This window comes from Bactrocera neohumeralis, chromosome 6 (genome assembly GCF_024586455.1).
Source record: "Bactrocera neohumeralis isolate Rockhampton chromosome 6, APGP_CSIRO_Bneo_wtdbg2-racon-allhic-juicebox.fasta_v2, whole genome shotgun sequence".
Taxonomy (NCBI): domain Eukaryota; kingdom Metazoa; phylum Arthropoda; class Insecta; order Diptera; family Tephritidae; genus Bactrocera; species Bactrocera neohumeralis.
In genome coordinates this window covers 33,780,097-33,807,549 of record NC_065923.1, presented here as the reverse complement: position 1 = coordinate 33,807,549, position 27,453 = coordinate 33,780,097, and the positions used below count along the sequence as shown (strand labels likewise).

Sequence of the window (27,453 nt, the reverse complement as noted above, 5' to 3'; positions counted from 1 at the left end):
CCCAGCAATACAAAGCAAAGAGGTGTGGCTATGGCCTAGCAACACAGCGCTAGGCGTGCAACAACAGCAAAAACAGCAACAATAGCGACATGATAAGCACCAACAAAGTGCGCGCACGTTTTGTTGTTGTCATGTGAGAAATGGAAAAAATAATGGTTGTAACGCGCACGTCACGCTGTTGTTGTTGTTTTTGCTATACATTTTTCTATTTCTTTTTTGCGCTGCAACCCTATCTACCCGCTTTCGACAAGACAACTCGCACCTGAGCGTTGTAGCACCAACAACAACGCTGCAATAGCAAAGCTACGTGATTGGCTAGCTTTTTTCAATTTGAAACAACAACAAGTATGTATTTATTTTATTTCCCCAGCAGACCAGATATCAAGCAGCTAGCATGCAACAACAATGCTTGGAATGGAAACTTGTTGCCGTGGAGAATTAAGCAAACGCGCAGAAGCGAGATGCAACTATACGCACACAAATGCGTTGGAGCGAAAAGCATAATAGTTCAGAAATGAGTGGATGAGGCGGCCGCAGCTGACACATTTCCAGTGTGCGCTGTGCAATGCGCTACTCGCTGCTAGCATTGTGCTGCCAAAGCTAACGAGTAGCAAACGCGTTGCACTTACTCGCTACGTCAAAAGGTTGCAGTAGAAGTGTTGGTGCTGCTGTTCAAAATGTGGGCGGTCGCACGCTGCGCTCAACGAACTCGCTAAAAGCGCTGAGCGCTCACCTGCGTTCGTCGTTATGCACAGCGAGAGCGGCAGCGAGAGTGTATAGCAAATTGCCGTGATTATTTATCTCGCTCCAACTCAAGCAATGCTGGGCGCCAACGAAATGTGGAGCATATGCTGGCGCTTTCCCAACTAACGCCGCTCCACACACATTGCGTGCAGCGCGGCAAATGTATATGCAGTAGCAACAACAACAATTACAACAAGTGCGCGTTTCTTGTTGGACTCATTTGGCAGGTTGCGTGGCGGCAACAGCTTTGGCGCTCGACCAGCGCAACATATCCAACCAGTTCGTGTTCGAGCGTGAGTGGTGTTGCACAGTGTAAACGGATGTTGGGTTGTGAGCTCACGTGAGCCAAGCGAAGAATTGAGGAAGCTTTTCGAAAAAGTTTATTGTTTGTTTTTGCGTATGCGTCGATTTTGACGGCTATATTCTTATTTGTGTCCTCTTTTGTGCGCTTCGTGTGCGCTAATGCACAGCCGTACAAACTGTTGTGTCGTAGTCGCCGCTGTCGTCGCCGCCGTCGCCGCGTTGTGCTTGCTGTAGTGCTTCTTGCTTAGTGTTCTATCGGCGGCTTTGACGTCCTACATGTCCGTTTGACGTTAGAGTCGCATCATCAGTTTTATTGACGCTTTGCTGTGAAGGAATTTCGAACGCAGTTGTGCGCGTGTCTATACGCGCAGCTTTGTACTTGTGGCAGCCACATTTTGACAGTGCTTGCTAGCGACGGTGACAGTGCGCTTACCCACATGTGGCAGGCAGCAGGCGGGTGTAGTTTGAGCGCTGTTGGCGGATTTTCAAAAACAACTCACAATCAGTGTTAACAAGACAGAGAATTACGAAAATAATTGAAAGAAAAAATTAATAAAATAAACAGTAAAACTGCAAATGTAAAGAAATGAAAATTGAATTGTTTTAATAGTGAGAAAATTTTAATTCTTTAGAAAAAGGAAAATGCTATAAAATTGCATCGTATTGCAATAATATCATATTGAACAAACTAACTGGCTTATAACTAAAAGATAAGTGTGCATCATACAACAATACTCTCTTTGAAGCACAGCAATAAATAAAACTTACCGTGCAATAGCAGAATTGTGCAATAATAAACTTGAAAAAATAAAACCAAAAAGTTGAAAGTGTTGAAAAGTTCAAAAATAATAAAATAATGGCAGCTTATGCACAATTCGGATATGGTGGCTACCCTTCCGCATCACAGGTTAGTAAAAGCAGTCATTTTATTTATTTTTGTTTTGAATGTTTTCTGCAATTAGTAATGCAGTTAGTTGGATTACAAGTTTAAAAATTTGCAATTACTATCTGGATATTTGGAAATTGTTGCAGTTTATTAGTGTCATCAGTTTATTTTTTTTGCACTAATTTATTATAAATCATTTAATTTCAAATAAATACTGTAATAAATCAATTAAACTATTAAAAAATAAAAAATAAAAAATAAACTTTTTTAATGTACATAGATACATACATACATACATATACTATATAATATGTATGGACAGATGCGTGCAACTAATTAACAACGCTTTTAGGAAAAATCCAAATCGAATATTCTATTCCAAAGCGGAATATATTTTCATTTCCGAAAAAAATTATTAAACTATATGAGCTTTTATAAAAAAAGAGCTTTTATAAAATAAAGGCATTTTAGGACTTCAAAGTCAAAATTAGGTCGTGCAACTAATTAACAACGTTTCCTTTTTTTTTGGAAAAAATTATTTTAGTTCGAGTTTAAAGTTAATATTTGGTTGCATAGCCATTACTGTCAATCTCGGCTTGACATCTAAATGGCATTCACTCCACTAAACTTTGGCAAGATGTCCTTCGAAATATTATTCCATTTTTGTTTAACCTTTTCGTATAATTTCTAGAAATTTCCAACGTTATGGGAACGAACTCTTTTCTTTAAATGTGTCCAAATATTTTCGATTAGGTTTAAGTTCGGGATGCATGAAAGCCAGTCTACCAGAGGCGCTAATTTCTAAGAAATCTTAAGAATTCAACACGCATTGCTAATCATATGCACGACCATTTTACTCACTATTGCATAAAAGACCTCAACTATTTCAGAATAATAGAATTTTTTCAAAAAAATTTGGCAGCTAAATCTGACCATACTTTCTTAGAAGAGAATTCAAAATAAAATTATATTTTTAACCTTAAAAATTTTACAGAAATCGTCATTTCATTGATAGGGACAAGTGGTTGTTAATTAGTTGCACGCATCTGTATATAACCCTTTATTAAGAACATTTCTGAGATTAAAGCTTTTTTGCTTATTTTTTGAATTATAAAAAAACTGATTTCATACATATAATCCGATTTTAAGGACACCAGCCGTCGATATTGACCAAGACGGCTCAAGCTGAGTTGCAGCATAGATTAATTCAATCTATTTTAAAATACTTGTACGACATAGTCCATTATAGTTCAATTTGATACACTAACTTCATTTCCAGTCAGTTGGAAAGTTAGAACTACGCAATGCTGTCCTTAAGTCAATCACTATATCCTAAAAATAAAGTATTTTGCGCTGTTTTCTGTTTTAAATTACATTTTGGTCCATAACTTTTATTTCTACAATGTAGGCAAACAATAGGGGAGCCACTATTCAAGCTGGTTGTTTACCTTCGCGCCCAAATCTCGGCGTATTTTTGCTGATTTATTGCCACAAATATAAAAAATATTTTTTTTTTTCAAAACTTGGGCATTCACACGCCGTTAAAAGTAGCACAGAGACCTAAAATCAAAATTTTTTTGTTCTTAATATTATAACCTCAGTTATGACCACACAGAAGCTTTTTTGAATTAAAAAAAAATCTGATAAAATAGCAGCGAATTAAAAAGTGCATTTTTGAGCATGTTGCGCATAAGGATGAACAAAAAATCGAAAAAATTGTTCACAGAAATATAAAAATTTAAGATTACAAATTTCTTTAATATTTTTTAATAATAGTAAGATTTCATAAAATCGAAAAAATTGTTCACAGAAAAACTCTATCCTAAGCATAGCTTGATTTTTCTGAAACTACAAAAATTTTAAGATTTCAAATTTCTTTAATAATTTTGCAGAATCGTGCAAAAACTTAAGAAAACCATAATTTTGTGAAATCCAGTTTAGTCAGCGTGAGCGACGTAAATAGTTAGCGCAGCGCCGGTTTTACGTCTGGATATCTAAAAAATTAACATGTTTTCATTCAAATCCTTTTCAGTGCATGTTTTTAGTGCTGTCTATATCCGAAATATACAAAAATTTAAATCGATTTTTTTTAAATCGCGTACTTGGAAGACACCTTTAAAATTTAAAAATTATTATTTAATTTTTCTAAAACGTCTGTTTAGTAGTTCAAATGCTAACTCATGCGTCTCTTTTTACTTTTAAACCTCAAAAACAACTTTGCCAAAGCTATATTTTGTAACATTATTTAAATATTTAATATTTATATTTAATAAAAATACAAAAATGGATTTTTTCAACTACAACTTTGTTTCACTCAAGACTGTCTGAGTGACAATCTGAGGCAAATTTTTACAATACAGTACAGTAAATAATATTAGCAACATAGATTACAAACATATAATTTTAAACAGAATAAACTTTGAAGTTATTTTCGAAACGAATCGATGGACGGACTACTATGAGCAAAAATTAATAAGACTTTGTTCATAATTTTAAAAATCTTAATTTATTCTTTAAAATCTTTGTCGTGCCTCTCAAAGTAATCCTCCTTAGTCCTAATGCACTTGTGCCATTATATTCACGTGTTGATCATTAGTTGATGTTGTTGTCCTTCCTGGACGTTGTTTGTCGCCAACCATTACCATAGTCTCCTTCCGACGGAACTTCTTCCACTTTACAGGCGATACACGTATACTATAGCCCATACGTACAAAAAAATAATTTTTTAGCCGCGTTTGGTCAAATGATACACGTTATGTTATATATTATCTGCAGTAAACTCGTTTTCTTTAATATAAGATTTTGTTGAAGAGACTCAATAGTAAATAGCAGCGAACTTTACTGCATTAGAGCAAATCTCAAATGTAGATAATTTCTGAAAAAATAATTTTTGCCGAATTCTGTATAGATATATTTCAATAAAACAGTTCAAATGAAACAGTTTCCCATACAAGAACTTGTTTTTGTTCATACAGTTTGTATGGAAGTCATGGGCGATAGGGGTCTGATATGGGCGTTTTCGCCAAATAAGCTCCTTCTTGGGGAGAAGAAAACTTTCAGACCAAGATTTAAAAATCTGGAATGGAAAGAAAAATCAATGTTAAGACACGATTTTTTTATGATACTACAAAGAGCCTATTTAAGGGGTTACATTGGTTTCCTCGGTTAAAAAACAGCCTTTTTCAACAATTTTTTTCTCATAAAAAATGAAATATTTTATTAGAATTTCATATTTTTACAAACATACGCTATTAAACAAGAAATTCTGAAATTTTTGCAAAAATTTTTTAAACTCGGCCATTGCGACGCCATTTCCGTTGAGCCCTCAGAAAAACCATGCGCCCACGTTGGCAAGATAACTCTCACAGGATCTTCTAAAGTGAAAGAAAAAATACTCTCTTAAGGTTGTATCTCCGAAATATTGCTCGGATCAACTTGAAAATTGAGCACAATATACTAGAGGTGTTGTAGAATTTAATAATATAATAAAAAATCGATTTTTGAAACGCGTAAACCCATGGAACCCCTAACAATACAAAATAAATTTAAATAAATTGCTTACTTTTACGTATAAATAAAATTATTCAACAAATTGTTTGTTCTTATTTAAATTTTATGAATTTCCACTTTTTATTCGTTATTTAGACATAAATTTGTATAAGTATATTAATGTATATTATATTTTAATATAAGATAGTTTGGAAATATTTTTTTTTGCATTGTTGAATTAGTATGATTGACGTGGTAAGCACGTGATTGATTTAAAGATATAAATAGAATTGAGATTAATATAAACATGTAAATTAAATTAAGCTAATTAAATAAAATTAATTTGTTATATGATGTAGTTACATGAGGTTCATAATTAAATATATTGAGTTGGCATATGAATACAATGACTTCATATTAGCTATATTCAATATTATTAATATATAAATTATGCAGGTATAACTAATAATATAAATAATAATAAATAAAAATCAGCGGGAATTATAATTATATTTAAGGCGTAAATAAGTGCATCATCTCAAGCTTGTTGTTACTTAATTAGATATTTACAAATGAAAGAAGTTGTTATTTGGTTAGTGTTGAAGAATTGCACTTCAAAATCTTCGCCCACTTGTGCACTGACCCACTTTTAATATAATTTTGCTTTTATGACTCACTGGTGACATATGCCGCGTTAGCACTTGAATAAAGGCATAAGTACATAGGTATGTAGTATGTATTGAAGTAAATCAGCTAATGTCGAAAATAAGCCAATTTCAAAGCATTGCTCGCATACTTCAAGATCAAAGCGATATTTGCATTAAATTTATGCTTGTTAACATGCTGAGAAGATTTGTTTTAGTGGCAGCCGTGATTAGAGCGCATGATTAGTGAACTAACGTTGCAAGAATTTCTTTTGAGGGATTTGCTGTGAGGAAAGTCAAGTGATTTCGATGAGTAAAGGTAGCTGAATTTATGCCAGGAAACAAGCAGGTGTTCGGTGGTTACTATGCAATAATTTATACTAAATATAATGCTATTTATGAAGTTGAATAGTTGCATGTTGTTTTAGATGAGAGATTTAGTTTTTTAGAACAATTAGTGCGACTGATGTTTTTAAGTTTTTGATTTAATATCTTGATTGAAGTTTGATGGGTATTTTTAGTATTTTTTGTAGACAAATTTTGGTAACATGTAAGGTTTTCTGCCAATAGGTTATGACAGATTGTAAAACTATTTTTTTCGATATGGAAGTCTTAAAATGTATAGTTATATAGTTATATATATCTATATTATTAGTCACCCGAATGATATTTTATATTACTGCATATATGTATGTAGAAATATATCGGGCTATTTGTATAACTGAATTTTATTTTTATAAAATGTCTTTAGAGCGTTAGTAGAAAGTTGAAAAACTTCAAATAATGTAGAAATGCAGTGGGATCCCACACTTTTAAGGAGCTGCTTTGCAAAGATGAGAGAGTAGGGAGAGAACTGTGCCATGCCAAGTTGTTTCTGCGAGGGCATAACATCGCAAGGTTTAAGGAAATGATCAACCTCCTCCGAGACAAAATCCGGCTCTATACAGGGTACAGTAGACTCAGGAAGCACTTGTCCAACATGGGAATAGACTCTTGCGTAAACTGCCGGTTCCGCGACCTGGTACAGGAAACTCCAGAACACCTGATTCTGTATTGCCCAGCAATTTACAGCAGCAAGCTCAAGAACCTAGGTTCCATTTACATAAGCTCCTGGAATTGTTCAGGATGCCGGACCTGGTGACCATAAGTGATATAGGGGAGGGCACTATAGGCTCCAGGTCGCAGTGCAAAACCTCAATTTTACTATCTATCCTAACTAACCAAATAATTATAGATTAATAAACATTGCATTTTAGGGTTTAATAAATTTTTCTGAGGATTTTTTGCATTTTTTGTTTTTTGCATAAGTGACTGACCATTAGAGATAAACATTATGACGGTAAAGTACTTCAGAAAAGAAATTATTTTTCTTCAAGGTATAACTTTTTTAAACACTGTTCCTAAAACAAAAAAAATTTAACTTATTTTTGTCACTCGTTTTTTATTATCTCCATATAAATATAATCGTAGGAAAAATCTACTTTAGATAGTCATTAATTTTCCTTGCCATATTAACAAGCATCACTTAAAAAAATATTTTGAAAATTTTTGGTAGTCGAAAAAGTCTTTTCGTATTTTGTCAATAAGTAGATGTCGTTGCAGTCGTATATCTCCAGTGCTACCAATCACATTGCGTCATAAAAGTGAGATTTAGCCAAAAAAAAAGTAAATTCGGGGAATTTGAAAACAAGTTACAGCTGTTCAAAAATGAGTGGAAATAATGAGGAAATTCGCTATATTTTGAAATTTTTGTATAAAAAAGGGAAGAATGGCATGCAAGCCATCAATGAAATTTGTGAAGTTTACGGAGACGATGCAGTTCGTGTAGCACAACAATGGTTCGCTCGCTTCCGTTCTTGAAATCTAAAAATTTCGATTTACGCTGACCAAAATTTTACACTGATGGAATAATGTCTCTAGCGGAAAAATGGCAAAAATCATACATATTTGTTTATTTATTTATTAATAAAATATAAAAAAATAAGTTGAAGTTTGATTAGAAATACGAAAAGACTTTTTCGACTACCCAATATAATCTTAGGAAAAATAAAATTTAAGTAGTCATTAATTTTCCTTGCCTTGTAGCTGATATGACTTGAAAAATAATTGAGAAAATAAAATATTTCCTTTCAATTATTTTAAAGTATATTTCTTTTTTACCAAAAACCTTTGGAAATTTTTACAACACGCTCTCTTCATGCGAAAAGCTTCCACTTCATACTCTCATCTCCAACTAAATTAATAGGCATAAAATTATTCGAATTATGTAGTATTGAGAAATTGCTTATCATGTTTATTCATGTATAAATTAATATTAATAATATATGTTTTTTTTTTTGCTTTTCACATATGTATGCATATTTACTGTTAATACACACATAAGCTGCTACACATGCGCTTATGAGCATATCAACCAGGTGTTAAAAATAGTGAATACAAATTAAAACATACCGTTTCATTTCAATAATTCACATTAAATATGCCAGAAGGCAATAAAAATGTCAAAATTTAATTTACCCCTGCACGCCCCCTGTACGCGTACATGGCAAGCCATGAACAAGGTAAAAAATTAATCAAACATTTTTTTTTGTTTTTTTTTTTTTTAATAACCAGCGTACGAAAATGACGCTAACTAACTAATTAAAATACAAAAAATGCCAGCGCATATTAAAAATTAAAACATTTTTGTTATTTTTTTCAAGTCATTAAGCGGATTTTATTGTTTTTCGTTAGCTCTCTATTTTGCCATGCGGGCAACAAATATGAAAAATTCCGCCCATAAATGACTCACGCATTTGGATTTTGGTGAAAATAAGAAAACGAATTTTATACAAGTAAGTAAGTAAGCAAGTAGTGTGGCGCATCAAGACGTGAGTGTGTCAGTGTGTGTGTGTGGCACACAATCATTTATCAACTTTTAATTAATGAACTGACGTGCTTTTGACAGCGCGCTTTGCCACATATGAATATACCGTATACATAAGTATGTATGTATGTATAGTATATGCTTAAGGGCATGCCAACATATACACATATACTAATACATGCACATACATATATTTAAGCTTAGCATCTTTTCTCATCTACTAACTATGTTTATAAATAATTAAAGCCAGCTTCAGCAATAAGAATGTTAACAAAATGACAGAGAAAAAAAACTTACGCGGAAAAAAAATTTAATTGCCTTGTCACAATTGTGTGGGAATTCGTCAGCTTTGAGCCGAACAATTTGTTGCTATTAAAGTACCTGCAATCAGCAACTGCAGACCGATACGCATCCACATAGCCAGCGCGCTTAAAGTCTCTTTAAGGATATGCTGCGCCGGCGCGCCAACCCGCAAACAAATACATGCGCCTAGACAAAGTTGTGCGACCATTTTGTCCACTGATCATTTTTTCTCCGTTTCTGGAACGCTCTCACACACATAACGGGCGGCCGTAAAAAAGCTCAACGCTAGACGCGGCCACAACGCGACATTTATGAGCGTTATGACAAGCCATCAAGATAGGCGCAGAGTTGCGATCCTTTTATGGCCATGCCTTGCACTGCAGTCACAAGTCTCCGAGCATAATAACATCCTTAGCAGCCAGCCTGCAGCCGTGCTGTATCCTCATTTCTTGCTCGGTGCATACAAAAATATTAATAATTCATGATGCGAGCGACTTGTTTTATGCGCTCGTAGGGCGCAAGCAACTGTAAAGCCGTCGTCTACTCCCACAGCTACCGCGGCGGCGCTGCTGAGTGACCAGTGACCAGTGACCATTTGCTGGGCTATCGCAAATCGCAGATCGCAAATTAGATGCGTTGCAACGCAGTCGCTCCGGTGTTGTCGTCCGTCTTTACAGCTGTGTGTGCGCTCGGGCAGCAAGTGCCTGCGATTGGCGTGCATTACATCTATGTTCGGTACATGCGACCATATGCGCATACGCCTCGACCGCTACGGTGCGATAAGATCAGTTGTGATATTCTCAACTTCCATCTTGCCGGCAAGATCGGCTTCCGTACGCCCAGTCCATAGTTGGCAATAAGCGTGTACACATTGCAATGCGATCGTCCGCCAGCGAGACGATAACAAAAATAATAAAAACGAAGTAAGAGTTTATAAATTTGTGTAACGTCGGTAATCGTAGCGCCCATCTGCGGCGCTACACGATCGTCGCGCTACGCAATGCGTACGCGCGGACGTTGGAAAAAATCCATTCACATTTCTTGCTTCTGCTACTATTTTTTCGCATATTGCATTAACTACCTCGCTCCCTCTGTACTTGCAAAGCAGTCGGTTTGTTGTAGACTACGTAGTGCCGGTAAGCGCCACGATCACTCAGCTTCTCAGCTTGAAGCGCATCCAGCGAAATCAGTTGGCGCATATTCGGAGTGAATTTCTCTAGTCGATCTGGCTAACTGCTGCATCTAGTAAATATCTAGTAAATCATCGATCGCTGAGAAATTTAGCAGTGCATTTTTGCTATTGCACGCTTTATATGTTTTTAGTTGATTTCCACTGTGCCTCTTCAAATGCTCAACAGTTCTCCATCACGTGTTTGTGCTCTCTGCAGTCAAGGACTCGTAACTGTTTAGCTGTTTGCTTCCACATTTCGTTTTTCAATTCGACAAAGCATTCGTTGAGGTGTTTATTGCGTTCGTGGCGCATTCTGCTTTGTACTCTTGCTACCTCCTTAGCGTTCTGTCAGTTTACGCTTATTCACTTTATGATTTATGATCGTGAGTTTCGAGTTTTATTGGTTTTTGGGCGTTGCTCTGGAGTTCGTATGCGTACCGATCGACTGCAGTAGATTTGTGTTCGCGGTTTTTGTCGTCTACGGTTTGATGAATCGGTTGCTCTTATTGTATAATTGTATTCCTTTTTAATACTTGTTTATTGGGCGTTTTTTTTTGTTTGTTTTGATTCAATTGATTTCTGATTATTGCTCGTCAAGTTTTTTTTTGGGAACAGAATAAATTGATAAAGAAAATTATTAAAATTGGTAATTCGCATATATTATTTTTGAATTATAGGATAAAATTTATATGTGAGAAAGATCTGAAATACTTGAAGTTAAAGGATTTATTTTCAGAAAGGCTTAAAAATAGAATTTACATTAGTCTTCTGGGCAACAAGTTTTTGACATTTGTTATGCTCAAAATAATAGAGTTATAAAAATATTAATATATATACCAAGTCTCCTTGATTTTGAAAATTTCTCTTATTCTGTAGGTTTCTCCGAAAATATTACAAAAAAAATCGAGTTAAATATATAATATTATTCCTACGGAATGACATGGGTTTATAGGTTTTAAAAATCGATTTTTTTATTCTCTTATTAAATTCTACAACAGAATATTGTCCTAAATTTTCAAGTAGATTCGAGTAATAGTTTCGGAGATACAGCCTTGAGAACTTGTGCGTTCGAGGCTAGCTGGGCTAAGTGCGCGGTATTAAAATGCGTTTTTCTCGAAACTGTGTTTTTGGAGTCGGTTGGCAAGATTACTCGAAAACTACTCAACCGATTGTCATGCAATTTTACACTGTCCTTTGAGATACAATTCTTAAAGGCTTGGACGGAGGATTTTTTTCCATTAAAACTACTCGAAAAAAAAAAAATGTCGCGAAATTTTCACTGAAACTTTTATTTTCTTATAACAATGTCTGTTAAAAATCCAATTTTCGGTTTTGTTTTTCCTTCGTCCAAGTACTAAATTAAAGTTTTAACTAAAACACGTATGTTTTCGCTTTAGATGACTCTGTAAGGAGCTATCTTGCCAACGCGGCAAGATCTTTTTTCCGAGGGGTCACCGGAAATGGCGTCGCAATGGCCGAGTTTACAGTATTTTTTTCCAAAAATTTCAGAATTTCTTTATTAATAGTGTACGTTTGTAACAGTAGAAAATTCTAATAAAATGTCTAATTTTTTATATGAAACAAAAAAATGTAAAAAAGGCAGCTTTTTATCCGAGGAAACCAATGTAACCCCTTAAACTTTTGTGTGAACTAGTACTACAATCTTGTCTTGGACCCGTATAGCCTATACTTTTAACTTTCAGTAAAGAGTTTTAATTCGATTTTAGCTATCTTTTAAGGATCATGGTAAAAATAACGAATCAGATTTACAGAAATTGTAATACATGTCTTGAACTCGCACGTTATATTGAAAAGAAACAACATTTTTTTTATATTAATGTCGTAATTTTTAGATGAATTTTAAAAAAGGAGAAACAACATTTTTTTGCATGATACAAAACTTTCGAAAGAAAAGAATAATTGGTCCTGCTCTATTACTCACTAGTACAGTCTTTACACGGTGGGCTTTGAGGAAACAAGTGAAAGAATACGTTCAATCTTTCTCGTCAGATGTGAGATATTTAAATTTAGAGAGACTTAATAAACAGATCGCGTTAAGTTGTGTCGTCCTTGTAATATCGCCAAAGGAAATAAAAGTGTTTAAGGCAAATTAGCTTAAAGAGAAATAATGTAATGCTAAGCTTCTTCTGAAGCCGCTGATCCATTTTGTTAGGCGTTTGCTTAAGCACTGAGATGTCATAGTCTGAAGTCTTTAGCAAGCTTTGACCTTGTTTTCTTCGATAGAGTTCGATAGAGAGTTTCAAAATAGTCTCGAGAAAATTCTAATTCCATCTCATGTAACAACCGAAAGTGCTCCGAGAAATTCACACCCCAAATTAATCTCTGACTCTACCATCTAAGAGAAAATCCTCGAGTTCTAGTTCCAGTCTAGTCATCGGTTAGTTGTTTCACTACTCAGCAAAAAGAACTTTGAGGCACTCTTTCACTCAAATCAGTAAACCTTTGAAATCGATAACTCCACAACAAATTCTTTGTTTTTTAAACTGTTTTGACTTCGCTACAATTATAGTTAAAGGCGACAAAGGGTTACATGAATCACTTTCGTAGACGTCTTTGGTTTTCTTGGTAACCCAAGCATTTCTAGAGGCAGCATTTTTTTGTTTTTGGAATTCATACAGATACGAAGTTTCAGCCTTAACCGACGGACGATCAATCTATTACCAACAAAATCAAATCACTATTACTGGAAACAGACAAACAAAGCAAAGGCCATGGCAAGGGTTTTTTATGCGGCCAAGGACTATTAACTCAACAGCATTCCTCCAAAATACTTCAGGGATGTTTTCTGATCTGATTTCTGTTAATGATCTGTTATATGAAAAATACTTGAAAACACATTCCAAATTTTGTGTGACATATTTTTAATAAATCATACTAACATTTCATGAAAAAAATGACTTTTTCAAAATTTTGAAAGTTTTCTATTTTTGGAGGACCATTGTTTTTATAGAAAAATATTGAAAACGAGATGGAAATAGTATTCTTATTTAAAGCTTATTTTTCCAGACTTAATGGAAATAAATACATAAATCCAAATTTGTTGTTATTGTCATTAAGAATCAGCAGTTCCTCTTTGCTACTATTATTAAAAAAGTCTACATACACACTATGTATGTATATTTACCTTAAAAAAGACTTCATATGAGCGCAGCAATGGAATTTCTAATAACTAAATAAGATAACCCACTCGTTCCTCTCGATTCTCTTTGTATAAAATCAATGAATCGCAAATAAATACAAAATATATAAAATTCACCATTTTCTTCCGCTGACAACCGGTTATAGTCGCCACAACAAACGCTATCTGTCGAGAGCGAAACCAACAATATTTGAATATCCCGGTTTATCATTTGCCAAAATGCCATTTTCTAAACACAAAAGCATTTCGAGAATTTATTATTTCATCTGCCATAGTAAATTGCGAATTAAAATGTTAATTAATTTTATTTTATGACCGCATAAACCGGCACAACATCTGCATTACAAACCGACAACCGAAACGACCACCAACCAACAAATCAGGCAACCGAAATTTTGTGCTTACACAAACACTTATACATATGTACATATATGTAGCAATATTTGTGTGTGTGTGTGAATATGTATGGCATGCTTGAACAGCTGACTTGGCAAGTCAGAGTAGAAACCATTAGCGCTGCTAATGAAACTCTCGATATAAAACTATTAAATGTGCCAGCAAAACACTGATTCGACTAGAAAGTTTGAAATTTTTGTATTAGGTGTAAGGGAGCTACGGAAAGTATTGACCTGATAATATCCATTTTTCATACTTATGTCTTTATACCAGAAAATATGTTCTCTGAGTTGGTGAATGGGGTTTCTCTTCCGAGGCTGCTGTTTCATTTTCATTTGGTGCGATTTTATGTGGCGGGTCTCAAATCCAGCGCACAACCCTTGTGGTGTTATGGTTCGCCTTCTCACCTTAGCTTGCTTTCAAACGGATGTTGTTCGGCTACCCAGAGGATACTTGGTCTGAGACCGGAAGTCGTGAGCTGCTTGAGCCATATGTAATAGAATCGTTTCTGGTCACTCCCAAGTGAATGGCAATCGAGAACTATCCTTACTTGCGTGAACTTCGTTACGTTGGCTAGGTCATGTCGCCCGAATGTACGAAAACGCTCCAGCTCTGAAAGTATTCGACGCAGTACCCACCGCGGGAAACAGAGGAAGAGACCTCTACTCCATTGGAAAGCCCAGCTGGAAAGGACTTTTGTTCGCTTGAAAACTTCAATTGGCGCCTTATTGCGAAAAGAAGAAACTGATGGACTTGCTAAGACAGGTACTTCAGGCTCAATAATTGCGGAATGGGAACGGATAGAGGCTGCGTTCGCTTCCTAGGGTTCATTACTGGACTGTTGAGCCTCAGACCAAATCAGCAAGCACTGGTCGGTTACCAGCAGCTGTGAAGTCCCAATGTCATTCTGGCCTAGGCCTCGTAAGAGGTCCAGTGAACTCTTTGCTCTCAGTAGGGTCCACCTGTTAATGGTTGTAGAAGTTCTAACTGCCCACTGTTCGATTGTTATTCATGCTGTAAGTTTGAATATCTTTCCGTACGGGGACTGCATTAGCTGTTTGGAAGCCGATGAGTTAAAATTAGGTCAACATGTCCTGTTTGAATGTTCCGATTTTGCCATATCTTTTTATACTTTTAGGCATCCAGTTGAAATAGCGGTAATAAAAATAAAATTCTAAGCGGATTTGTGATCTGCTCAGGGCGTATTTGCTGATAGCTGATATGTAGAGAGGACTGTACAACAGAGGACTGGACAACTACAGAGGACTCTAAGTCTAAGTGTGATCCTCCGGTAATGCTGAGGGATCAGCCATTTATCCTAACCTAACCTATCTCAAAGATATTTTCGGTAGAATATTAGCCATTGGCACTGAGATCCAGATATATATTCGGTGTTTGGAGATTTCAATATTTTTGAGCCGCCGAGCATTTTTAACAGAAAAGTACCATGCCTTGAAGACACTATTAGTGAAAATTTTTATTTGATATGCTTGTAGTATGTTTTAATATATGATGTCCACATGCGAGTACAAAAACTTGCTTAAATATACAAAACAACAAACTCATAGCTCTGCAAAGAAACTGACCTTCAGCGTTTTTTATTAAAATCACGGCGAAAAGGAAATGCAGTTTGCAATCTGGACATTGTGTTAACACAGTCAGCATCTGCTACGGTAGCTACTTGCAACGGCAGATACAAGCCAACTGATGCAACCGCAAATGTTTGCCACCATTGCCAAGCAAGTGGTGAGCTGACAGCGCACAGAAGCTTCTCAGCGCGATCAAAAATGCCCAAGAGCGTCTCAGAGGCCGATCAAGCGTCGATATGGCGAACGGCGGCGGAGCAAAATTTCGACGGTTGCAAGGGTTGCCGCAGTATGGTGGCACTTCAAAAGGCAAAAGTGAGCACTACTGTCATCATATACACACTTACACATACCTGTGTACATATTCACATATTAGTATGTATAGTACATATGTATGGTAAATGTTAATATGCATTCATATCAGCGCAGCAGCATCAGCGCATAATTTTTATATGGCGGGAAGTATTTTGTTAAAATTATACGATCGTAAAATGTTGCAGTACGAGTAAGTGCAAAATGAACGAATTTTATGTCAAAATAAAGGAATATAAAAGGTATGCAGCACGGTGAGGGACAAGAAGATTACACAGGTTACCGCCTACCATGCAAGTATGAACAGCGCAAAAGCAGCTTCCGAAAAAATGGCCGCAGGAGTAATTATGCAAAATATTTAAATGCCAAAAAGAAATAAAAATTATCGCAAAATGAAAAATGAAAAGCGACCTTAATATATAAATACATTAATATATAAACATACATATATTTATATGCACACATACATACATACATATATTTATATGTGGTACATGTAAATTTCGATTGCACTCTCTAGCAGACTGTCGAAGCATATAATTAAGCGAAATTTTTTGAGTGCGTCCAAAATTTTTATAGCGTCACTAAAAAATAAAATGTTCAAAATATTTGATCGAAAGCTGTCGATTTTGTTGCGCACTAGATTTGGTGCGCAGACAATGAAATATGTTACGCATTAGGGCGTAGCCAATTCTTGCCGAAAGGCTCTTGAGCTCAGCGCTACGTAACGCCTTCGATATTTCGGCACAAGTCAAATCAATGAGAGGCAAGCCAAATGTGCGGCTTGCAACTGCTGACTGCTAACGAATATTCGCTTGAAATGCATAATTAGCGGCTTGAGGCTGGCCACTGGCTAGACTGTTGGACAATATCGTTATAATGGCTGTAATTATTATTATCTTGCTACTTTTTTCTGCTTTTTATGAATATTCAAGTCAGTATATATTTTAATTTTATAATTCTGAATATCAATATATAAAATGGAAAAATTTTAAAATTTTCGAAGGTAGCATATTCGCAAAAGTCCTAATGCTTAATGTTACAAAATGAATCCCCAGAGATATTCTCGGCCGACACCAATTAACGAAAAGCAAAAATTAAGGAGTTACATGGGTTTCTTCTTCTTCTTAATTGGCGTAGAAACCGCTTACGCGATTATAGCCGAGTTAACAACAGCGCGCCAGTCGTTTCTTCTTTTCGCTACGTGGCGCCAATTGGATATTCTAAGCGAAGCCAGGTCCTTCTCCACTTGGTCCTTCCAACGGAGTGGAGGTCTTCCTCTTCCTCTGCTTCCCCCGGCGGATACTGCGTCGAATACTTTCAGTGCTGGAGTGTTTTCATCCATCCGGACAACATGAGCTAGCCAGCGTAGCCGCTGTCTTTTAATTCGCTGAACTATGTCAATGTCGTCGTATATCTCGTACAGCTCATCGTTCCATCGAATGCGATATTCGCCGTGGCTAATGCGCAAAGGACCATAAATCTTTCGTAGAGTTACATGGGTTTCCTCGGGTAAAAAACAGCTTTTTTCAAAATTTTTTTTTTCATATAAAAAATGATGTATTTCCTTCGTCCAAGTCTTTAAGAATTGTATCTCAAAGATCTGTGTAATATTTCATGACGAACGGTTTAATATTTCTCGAGCAATCTTGCCAACCGACTTCAAAAACACAGTTTCGAGAAAAACGTGTTTAAAGACGACGCACTTAGCCTAGCTAGCCTCGAGCGCACGAGTACTCAAGGTTGTATCTCCGAAACTATTACTTGGATCAACGTGAAAACGTTTAAGACAATATTCTAGAGGTGTTGTAGAATTTAATAAGACTGGCCATTTTTCCACTCGCAATTTTTGCGCGCTGCTCTTTTGTTAAACAAATTTACATTTAAAAACAACAACAAAGTTAAGGAGCTGAATTCCAGTAAGAGAGCATGCGGATGCCTCATTAAAGTGATATAATCGCTATCCTCAAGGCTAGAAGGTTCTCTTTTGCATATGTTAGATCAGTTTTGCTATTGTGAATGGTTGCAACGACAAATCGAAATATAAATTTTCTTTTTTTCCTTGCATTTGCATAACTTAAGATTTCAAATCAATTGTAATAGTAAACATAAAACAAACTGACGGGTTACTAAAACATTTTTTTGACACAGAAAAAATAATTTCTTCACCAAAGAAAGAATCCTAGCATGCGTCACAGAACATGCTAGGTCAGGGTTGCACCACAAGTGCTGCCTGTATGTCTGAACCTATCGTATTTAGTTCAACGTTTGACGAATCGAAGATAACTAAATATCTTTTGCTTTTATTTACTTAACAACTATTTGCCATGATAAGCTAGATATTACACAAAATACTTACGTCAAATACAGAAACATAATTCCAATACTCATAAAATCATTATAAAATTTTTCGATCGCCACTTTGATTTGAATATTTTCGACATACGACATAACGCTAATTGATTTTTATAAGTGTTCACATACCAATCATTCCTTTACTAAAAGTGTGGCTTGTGAAGTATTTGCTGATAAAAACTTGATACTTAAGGAGACTCATTAATTGAAAAAATATATACATATGTATGTAATTTATATGTAATATTAAACATAACCTATAGAAATGTATGTAGGCAAGCCGACTTATCGGGCTTTGGCTCCGTGCGCTACGTTGCCAAATGCCTAAAATGTAGCTTATGGTCCAAGTTAGCTTATTATTACAAAACTTGCATACTTACATACAAAAAAAAATAGTAGAAAACATTTATTGGACAAAAGTGTAGCTGAAATATAATTTTGTACTAAATTTATATGTTCACCAAAGAACTTAAATATTACACGTATTTACTACCTTGAACAAAAAGTTTTGGAAAAGTCCTCATAACATTTAAAATTCGGGCTTATTAGCTCAGTTCGATATGACCCCTTTCAAAGCACCCCTACAAACTTTAGCCAACGCTTATCAAAATTTCAAAAAGGATTATATCAGAACAGTGCTGTGGTTGTGGGATAGTACGAGTTGTACTCAAATACGAGGAGAATTTTCATTTTTTGGAAAAAAATATTTATTCCTTCGAGTATAGTAATGATGTCTATCTTGTAAAACAATCGCTGTTGAAGGTTTTCTATATTTTTCGAAATAGAAGCCGTGCCTGGCGAATATCCAGGCTGGGGCGTCGTTACAGTATTGTTTTCGGCCAAGAACTCACGAACACATTTTTTATCAATTTCCTTTAACAAACGAAAAACGAAAGATTATGGAAACTTCGCGGCATGATGAGCTGAGTCAATTTAGTAATGTCAGTTTGTTTGTTCCTCTCTCTGTTCCCATATATGAACTAGTTCCTAAAATTTTTGAGATATCGATCTGAGGCTTTACACATATCCGTTTCTTCCCAAGAAGCTGCTGATTCTCCTGAACTAACTATATCGAACCACTATAGCACTTAGCTGCCATGCAAACTGATCGATCAAACTTAAGTCCTCGTATGGGAAATTTTTTTTTATTTTACGCGATGTCTTCAGGAAATTTGGCACAAACTATTATCCGGTATAATTTCCGAAGAAATATTCTGATTGTACTACTACTTATAGCATATATTCGCTACAAATTTACCGATTAATATCAAGATAAGGATCTTTCTATTATTATTTCTATTATGCTATAAAAATGCACCTGTAAAGGTTATAACAGCTTCGGTGAATCCAAAGTTAATGTTTTTTCTTGTTTCATCGATATTTTAATGGGGCATTGGGTGTTGCTGCTTACAATGTTATGATTTGAAGCTGCCTCTTGTCAGAGTCATTACATTGGGTCCCCGGAAGAACCTCTCCTTGGTTGAATGCAAAAGTGAGGTACAAGGCGGCGATCGGAATATACGACCATCTCAAAGCAAGTTCGGAGTTAAAATTTTGAAATGTAAATACAACCCGTTGCAAATATGGGTAAGGAAAGCTGTCAGAACGCTTCCATACCTGTGGAAAGAAGCGAAACGACTGTGACCTAATTTGAAGCCAATTTTCTTTTGATTTTTTCTTGCTCCTCAAACTGAAATTGTCGCTCCGTGAAACCCGTTTTCAGTTGATCGAAGAGATAAAACAAAATTCGCTGAAGGAGCTGAAGGCCATCCAAAAAAGTGCTTATGAAAAACGCTTTGAGAACTGATATTGACAAAATAATTGAATATTTTGTGTTTTATTTACAATTTCCGCGTAATTTTCACAAACGGATGTATGTACTATATGTACATTTCTGTCTGATAGAGTATCATCGTCGAAATGTAAACTAAATTTCATTATGAAAACACATTTTGAGCAAAATATTTTTGCATCGAACTAAGCCAGTGAAATTTAGTAAGGAACTGTTAGTATCTCATTTGAAAAACTCTATTTACCTATGGAATTGTATTGAGGGAGTCGGAATATATTACTCAATAAGTAACTACAAATTTCTATAATCAAATTCTCATGCCTCTCCCACACTCTCCTCATGAAAATTGTGACATCAAGCGCCCATTTTGTTGCTTGATTTGATATCTCCGAAGCTGATTATCAATAAGAAAAATCTCTACACAAGCACTACACAACAACATTTTGGATATATACCCAGCCACAGCAGGGGTGTACCAAGAGGTGTCTGGAATACGAGTTATGATGACGCTTTTAATTAACACGCATTAATAATGTAAACGTGTTGTTCAACGAATCGGCTGCACACAACCAATAACCGATCACTAGTTTAATGCAACGATTCGTAAAGCGATAATCGTAACTTAGCGGCTTATCAGCGTGGAAGCCATTTTAACGTGTTTACATTAGTTTTTCTCTTTTACAGGTTTTCAAGTGGACATAAATTTTACATATTTACAAAAACTAGATTTCAAACGATTTGTTTCTTCCATATAAATAAAGAGTTAATTGCGATTTGTGCTTTAACCGCTTGTCTTACAAATTTTCCATTTGTTCAAACATAAAAACATTACATTAATTTGTATTTTCAAATAACTATTTGTTAACCATATTTAATGAGTTACTTTATGCGCTTCTTCCAGCTGTTGTCCGCCAATCTCACGCAGTCACCGCAAACGGGCGACTCACCAAACACACCCAACACCTCAGCAATGGCCGGTTCTGGCGGCGCCAATGCGCCTGCGCTCAGTCCTTCGAATGTCGGTGAGTGTCGTGTGAATAGCGGCGCAGGCGGTTCGGCGGATGTGCCCAGTGGTGCAATGAGTCCGGATGGGCTTTCGCAAAACTCCAACAACACAACTGGCGGTGCTGGTGGCTTAAATAATCCTGCTGGCGGTGGCGCTCTGGATGGCAGTGTTGGCGGTGTTACTGCTGTCGGTTTGGGCGTTGCCGGTCCCGGTGCTGGTGCTGGCTCTTGCTGCGAGAACGGACGTCCCATTATGACAGACCCGGTGTCGGGCCAAACCGTATGCTCGTGTCAATATGACTCGGCGCGTTTGGCGCTCTCCAGCTACTCGCGTTTGCCGGCGGCTAGCGTTGGCGTTTATGGCACACCCTATCCGTCGACGGATCAAAATCCCTATCAGAGTATTGGTGTGGACAGTTCAGCCTTCTATTCGCCTTTGGTAAGTAGTGAAATTTGTGAATATTGTCGTCATACTGGCATTTTGCTTGAAGTTGCCAAAAGTACAAGCGTTTGCCATTTCGCCGTCGCTTGTTGTAGGCACACTTTAAAATTGTAACGCGCTGTTTTGTCGCTTATAAATGCTGTTATATTGTTCTTAACATTGTTGTTGTTGTCCTTTCCTGTATTATTATTGTTGTTGTTGTTACAACAATGGCCGACAACATGCAAACTTGTTTATGCATATGTAGAACAGCACAATAAAGCAGTAACAATAACAACAAAGTGTGGAACAACAACTACAATAACAACAACATTAAACACAAAGTGTAGTATAACGACGACAATAACAATAACAACAGCGCTGTAAACAATTGCCACCGACGTTGCCGTTCTGGACTGCGCCTTCGTCGTCTTCGACTCCTTCGTGGCTGTTGCCATTTGACTTTGGCAGCGTTTGTGCCACTTTTGTTGCTGTTGTTGTTTTAATTGTTGTTAATGTGGCGCTTTACTTCTGAAGGCTCAAAAGCTAAAATGTGCATGCAAGCGCTTAACATTTGAATTAATGTTGTTGGATGTATTGATACACTCAGAAAAAATCCTGTTAAAATTAATAACTCTCTGCTTATTACAACAACAAAAAACTAACATTAACCACGGTTGCCCTAAAACTGTAATATCTGACACAAATAAAATGTTTTCCATATAAGAATTAATTTTGTTCGGTCAGTTTGTTTGGCAGATATATGATATAATGATCCGATCTGAACAATTTGTTCGGAGAGTGTAGCGTTGCTTTGAGTAATAGTTTATGTTAAATTTCGTGAAGATATCTTGTCAAGTAAAAAAGTTTTCCATACAGAGACTGGATTTTGATAGTTCAGTTTGTATGGCAGCTATATGCTATAGTGGTCCGATCTGAACAATTTCTTCGGAAATTATAGTGTTACCTCAAGCAATAATCCTTGTCAAAATTCATTGAGAAATATTACAAAGTAAAAATGTTTTCCATACAGAGACTGGATTTTTATAGTTCAGTTTGTATGACAGCTATATCTTATAGTGGTTCGATATCGGCGGTTCCAACAAATAAGCAGTCTCTTGGTAAGCAAAGAACGTGTGCAAACTTTCAGACCGATAACTCATAAGCTCAAGGACTAGGTCGCGTATTTACAGGCAGTCAGATGGACATGGCTAAATCGACTCATTTTTGAAGATATTTTCGACGGTCTTCGACCCTTCTTTATAATTTCACAAAATTCGTGGTAAACTTAATATACCTTGCGCAAGCTATAAAGACGTAGAAGCTAAGCGAATCCGACTAATAACTCATGCACTGAAACTTCCTCATAAACAAATTTCTCTCAGTGCACATTTGTGGCAACAACTGATTTGCACATCGCCATGTTGCAGGCAATGTCATTAGAGGAAGCGGCAAGTTGTTGCCACTCGTAAATAACAGCCATTGTGGAGAGCGCCACAGTCAAAGCGACAAGCAAGCCAACCAAATAACTGCCCGGGCAGGCCATACTTCTTTTCTGTGGCTTCCTTGTGGCAGCCATGTGACTACTTCTACACTTGTGAGTAGCAGCAAGAACTAGGTGCACTCACTCCACTCCAGGGTACACTTTATGGCTAACCAATTTCACCTCAGCTTGCCGCATGCAGCACTTTGTTTGTTGGTTGTTGTTGCAACGCTGTGTGTCTCGTTGTGTCGCTGCTGCTTCCACTGTTCGTCTGCTTGTCAATATCATGTCGACCAAATCGAATTATCATTATGGCTGGCTGAAGTTCAGTTCACTCGGCGCATTTAGACGGTCGACCGCTCGCTCGGCCGCTTGCTTGGTCGCTCATCGGCTTGGGGGTCTTTTAGGGCGTCGAGCGTTGTACGAACGTGAACGTTTATTGACCGCACCGCTTGCTGCACTTTTATTGTTGTTATTATGTTTTGCATTTGCTGCTCGTCTTTGCCACACTGGCTTTGTGGCACACACACACACACACACTCACGCTTTGCTCAGCGCCAATCCAAGTTTTCAACGCTGAAATTCGATACTTTATCGCAACGATTGAGCAAAGCAAAATGATATCATTGCAAAGGGTTGAGCAGCCGACAAGCGAGCGGTTTGCATGGGCTGAATGTTGAGTCAAAAGTCAGTGGCAAGTACTGGTGAAGTTACGTTGTTTGCGCCCCGTTGCCGTTAGGCGTACACTTTGGGGGGGCAGACGAAGAAGAGATGAATGTGAAAAAGAAGAAGAGTGAAATGATGGCCTCTGGCCCGTAATTGTGTGCAAAGAGCGTATACAAGTGACTGCACTGACAACTGCAACAACAACAACAACAACAATAGCGTAATACAAAGCAAAGACAATCACCATAACAAAATTAAAAGCAACAAAGCGCAATGACAACAGTCAACAAATATAATGTCCGAGCAACACCATAACAAATATTGGCAACGACAATACCAACAACAACCAGCCAGCCAGCAACAAATCACATTGGTCAGGGGTCAGCGACAGTTGGTGGGTTGATGGGCAAACAAATACCGCTATATCCGTACAAACTTAACGACATTTTGCCAATCATGTTGCACATCCACATAAAATCCAAATTAATAATGAAGTGCACCGTTCGAGAATAGGTGGCGCGTTGGGGTTCTATGGAACTTTGAAGTTCAGCCAGCGTTATTCTTACTCGCCTGTCACTTTCTCTTTGTATGTGTGTGTGTGTGTGTGTGTGTGAGTGCTTGTCAGCTCGTTTATTTTCATTGTTTTGCATTTCATTTCGATTTTTGTTTTGCCATTTCATTGCTTGCTCTCGTTCGGCCATTTAGTTCGTGTGACGTGAAAATTCGATTTTACTTAAACATGAGCAGCAACATATGTAAGTGCAACTGCCACATTTGTGCAACCATACAGATAATATGTGTTGTACTGAAACATTGTATGTGATATGTGATTGAGCAAAGAAGCGACTTATTATTCAAGCGACAACTTTTTCAAGGCAGCAAACGATAAACAAATTGACAACAACACGTAGAATATTGCTTATTGTTGTTGTATACATAACTTGCATATAGTTTTAGTGTATACAGCGTATATATGATTATATGCGTGTATAGTGATGGCAGAAAATGGTTTACAAATATGAACTTGTAAATAAATTTAAATTAATTTCTATTGGAGATACCAAATATAGGCGGAACGTCTTACTGTTGGTCTTTATTTTGTTGAAAAATATTGGTTAAATTGCAATGTAAACAAGAAAAAACGTTAACTTTGGTTGCACCGAAGCTAGATACTCTTCACAGGTACATTTCTGTTAGTAACTATGTGTTCAGTTTGTATGGAAGCTATATGCTATAGTTAACCGATCTGATCAATTTCTTCGCAGATTACATTTCTGTTATAAATTTGGTATATATTTCACGAATATATCTTGTCAAATGTGAAAGTTGTCCATACAAGAACTTGATTCCGATCGTTCAGTTTGTATGGGAGCTATATGCTATAGTGAGTCGATCTGAACAATTTCTCCAGAGATTACTCTATACCAAATTTCATAAAAATATCTTGTCAAATGTGAAAGTTGTCCATACAAGAACTTGATTCCGATCGTTCAGTTTGTATGGCAGCTATATGCTATAGTTAACCGATCTGAACAATTTCTTCGGAGATTACATTGTTGCCTTAGAAAATAATATATACCAAATTTCGTGAATATATCTTGTCAAATGTGAAAGTTTACCATACAAGCATTTGATTCCGATCGTTCAGTTTGTATGGCAGCTATATGTTATAGTGGTCCGATATCGGCCGTTCCGACAAATGAGCAGCTTCTTGAAGAGAAAATGACGTTTGCAAAATTACAAAACGATATCTTAAAAACTGAGGGACTAGATCGTATATATACAGACAGAGGGACAGACAGACAGACGGACATGGCTAAATCGACTCAGCTCGACATACTGATCATTTATATATATACTTTATAGGGTCTCCGACGATTCCTTTTGGGTGTTCTGTTCAGGGTATAAAAAAGTTCTATGCATAAACTTCATTTTGATCGATAAGGTTGTATGACAGCTATACTCGTGTGGTGTAGTGATGATAATCATTCAGTTATGTATAGTATATAAGTATATTAGGGTGTATTTTTTTTTTTTGAACTATTAATTTTTTTCAGTCCCGTCACGAAATTTCCTTGGAAATACCCTAAAAAAAATTCCCTGAAAGTTTTAGCCCTTAATATTAACATTGAGAACTGGACCAAGGCCTGTAAAAATTTTCCATTGAAAATACACTACAATCGTGATTTTTTTATCTTTAAATTCCTACAGATCAGAGGTGTTTTATGGCATCGCTTTGACTTTAGACGCATATTTCTCAGAATTGGTCACTCTACAAAAGTGCCCAGTACAACAAAGTCGTAACTCACACCGGCGAGGTAGTACGGAGCTCTAAACCTGGTTTTTCCGCGAAATTCGCTTTTTTTTTGTTTATATCTCATAACTGATTGTCATGTTCATGACAAACTTGTAGGAAATTTTAATTGCTATTAAAAAGGCTCGAGGTCAAAATCGCTATCATTAATACTTCTCGAGATATTCGACTTTTTAAGTAAGGCTTTATAGAATTTTTATAGATGGTATGTATTAAAAAAACTATGAAAATTGCATACAGCCTTACATAAAAAGCCGAATCAAGCCAATCTTCGATACCCTGTTTTAATGTAAACCGTTTTCCAGTGAGGGTGATTTGCATCGACCGTAGCAAATGGTAGTCAGAAGGGGTAAAGTCTGGGTTATAAGAAGGATAAAGCAGAACTTTCCAGCAACTGTTTTCAAAATAGGTTTTAACCGGTCTTGCAATATGGGGCCGAGCGTTGTCATGATTATAATTAATATTGATGAGTTGTTGTCGGCAGCATTGCCAACTAATGGCTTCGCCTGGTTTTAGAAGCTCATAATCATCGGATCCCACCAAATAGAGAGCGCATTACCTCGGCGTGATAGAGGTTTGGTTTGGCCGTTGATTTAGTTGGTTGGCCAAGTTGCATATGATCTCTTGCGATTAGGGTTGTCTTAATGAATCCATTTTTCATCATCAGTCAAAATCCTATGCAAAAACCATTTCTCTTTTATAGCATTAAAGCAGCAGTTCTGACTTGCAAAATCGTCCTTCAACATCTCTAGGGATCAATTCATATGGTACCCAATTTTATTTATGTCTTTGGTTGATTTTAATCTTTTGAAATGGCTGCATGAGTGATTCTGTGAAGTTTTTTGTGGTGCCTTGTGGTAACAATTATCAACGAGTAATGTTTCCAGTTTCTTATCTTGAAACTTCTTCTTCTTCGTCTTCCGAACGAAAATCACAACTTTCAAATCGTGCAAATCTCTTTTGGTACGTTCAGTACCTTTATCATAAGCTTCCACCAAAATACACTGACTTTCGGTTTCTTCATAACTATTAAAGAAATGAGAAAAACTGAACACAAATATACTTTTTTCGACATAAGTGTTGAAAATAAATATTAAAGTTCCAGATCATTCTGCATTTCGATTGGATAATCCTTTAGACATCAAAACTAATTGGTTTCTTTAGCAGACCTGTTTTTTATTAATAGTTCAGTTTGAAGAAGCTAGTTTCATAATAAAGTTTTTTTTTCTTTATCTAAACATCTTATTCTTCTTTACTGGCGTAGACATCGCCTACGCGGTTATAGTATTCTATTCGCAAGATGGTGCCAATTGGAAATTCCGAGCAAAGCCTGGTACTCTCCACCTGGTCTCTATAACGGAGTGGAGGTCTTCCTCTTCCTCTGCGAGTACTGCGTCGAATACTCTCAAACTTGAGTGGTTTCATTCATTCGAACGACATGACCTAGCCAACGTAGCCACTATCTCTTCATTCGCTGAACTATGTCAATGTTGTCGTATATCTCGTACAGCTCATCGTTCCATCGACTTCGATATTCGCCGTTGCCAATTCGCAAAG

General features: G+C 36.5%; 1 protein-coding gene across 1 annotated transcript in view; it reads left to right on the top strand.

Annotated features, from left to right (window-relative positions):
* Nucleotides 1-1,042: 1,042 nt before the first annotated feature.
* LOC126762106 (homeobox protein araucan) overlaps nucleotides 1,043-27,453 on the top strand; it is a 49,741-nt gene continuing 23,330 nt past the window's right edge. The window contains 2 exon segments of the mRNA XM_050478622.1: nucleotides 1,043-1,954; nucleotides 20,909-21,451. Of these exon segments, the coding sequence (XP_050334579.1) occupies nucleotides 1,904-1,954; nucleotides 20,909-21,451 (594 nt within the window). The 5' untranslated portion in view covers nucleotides 1,043-1,903.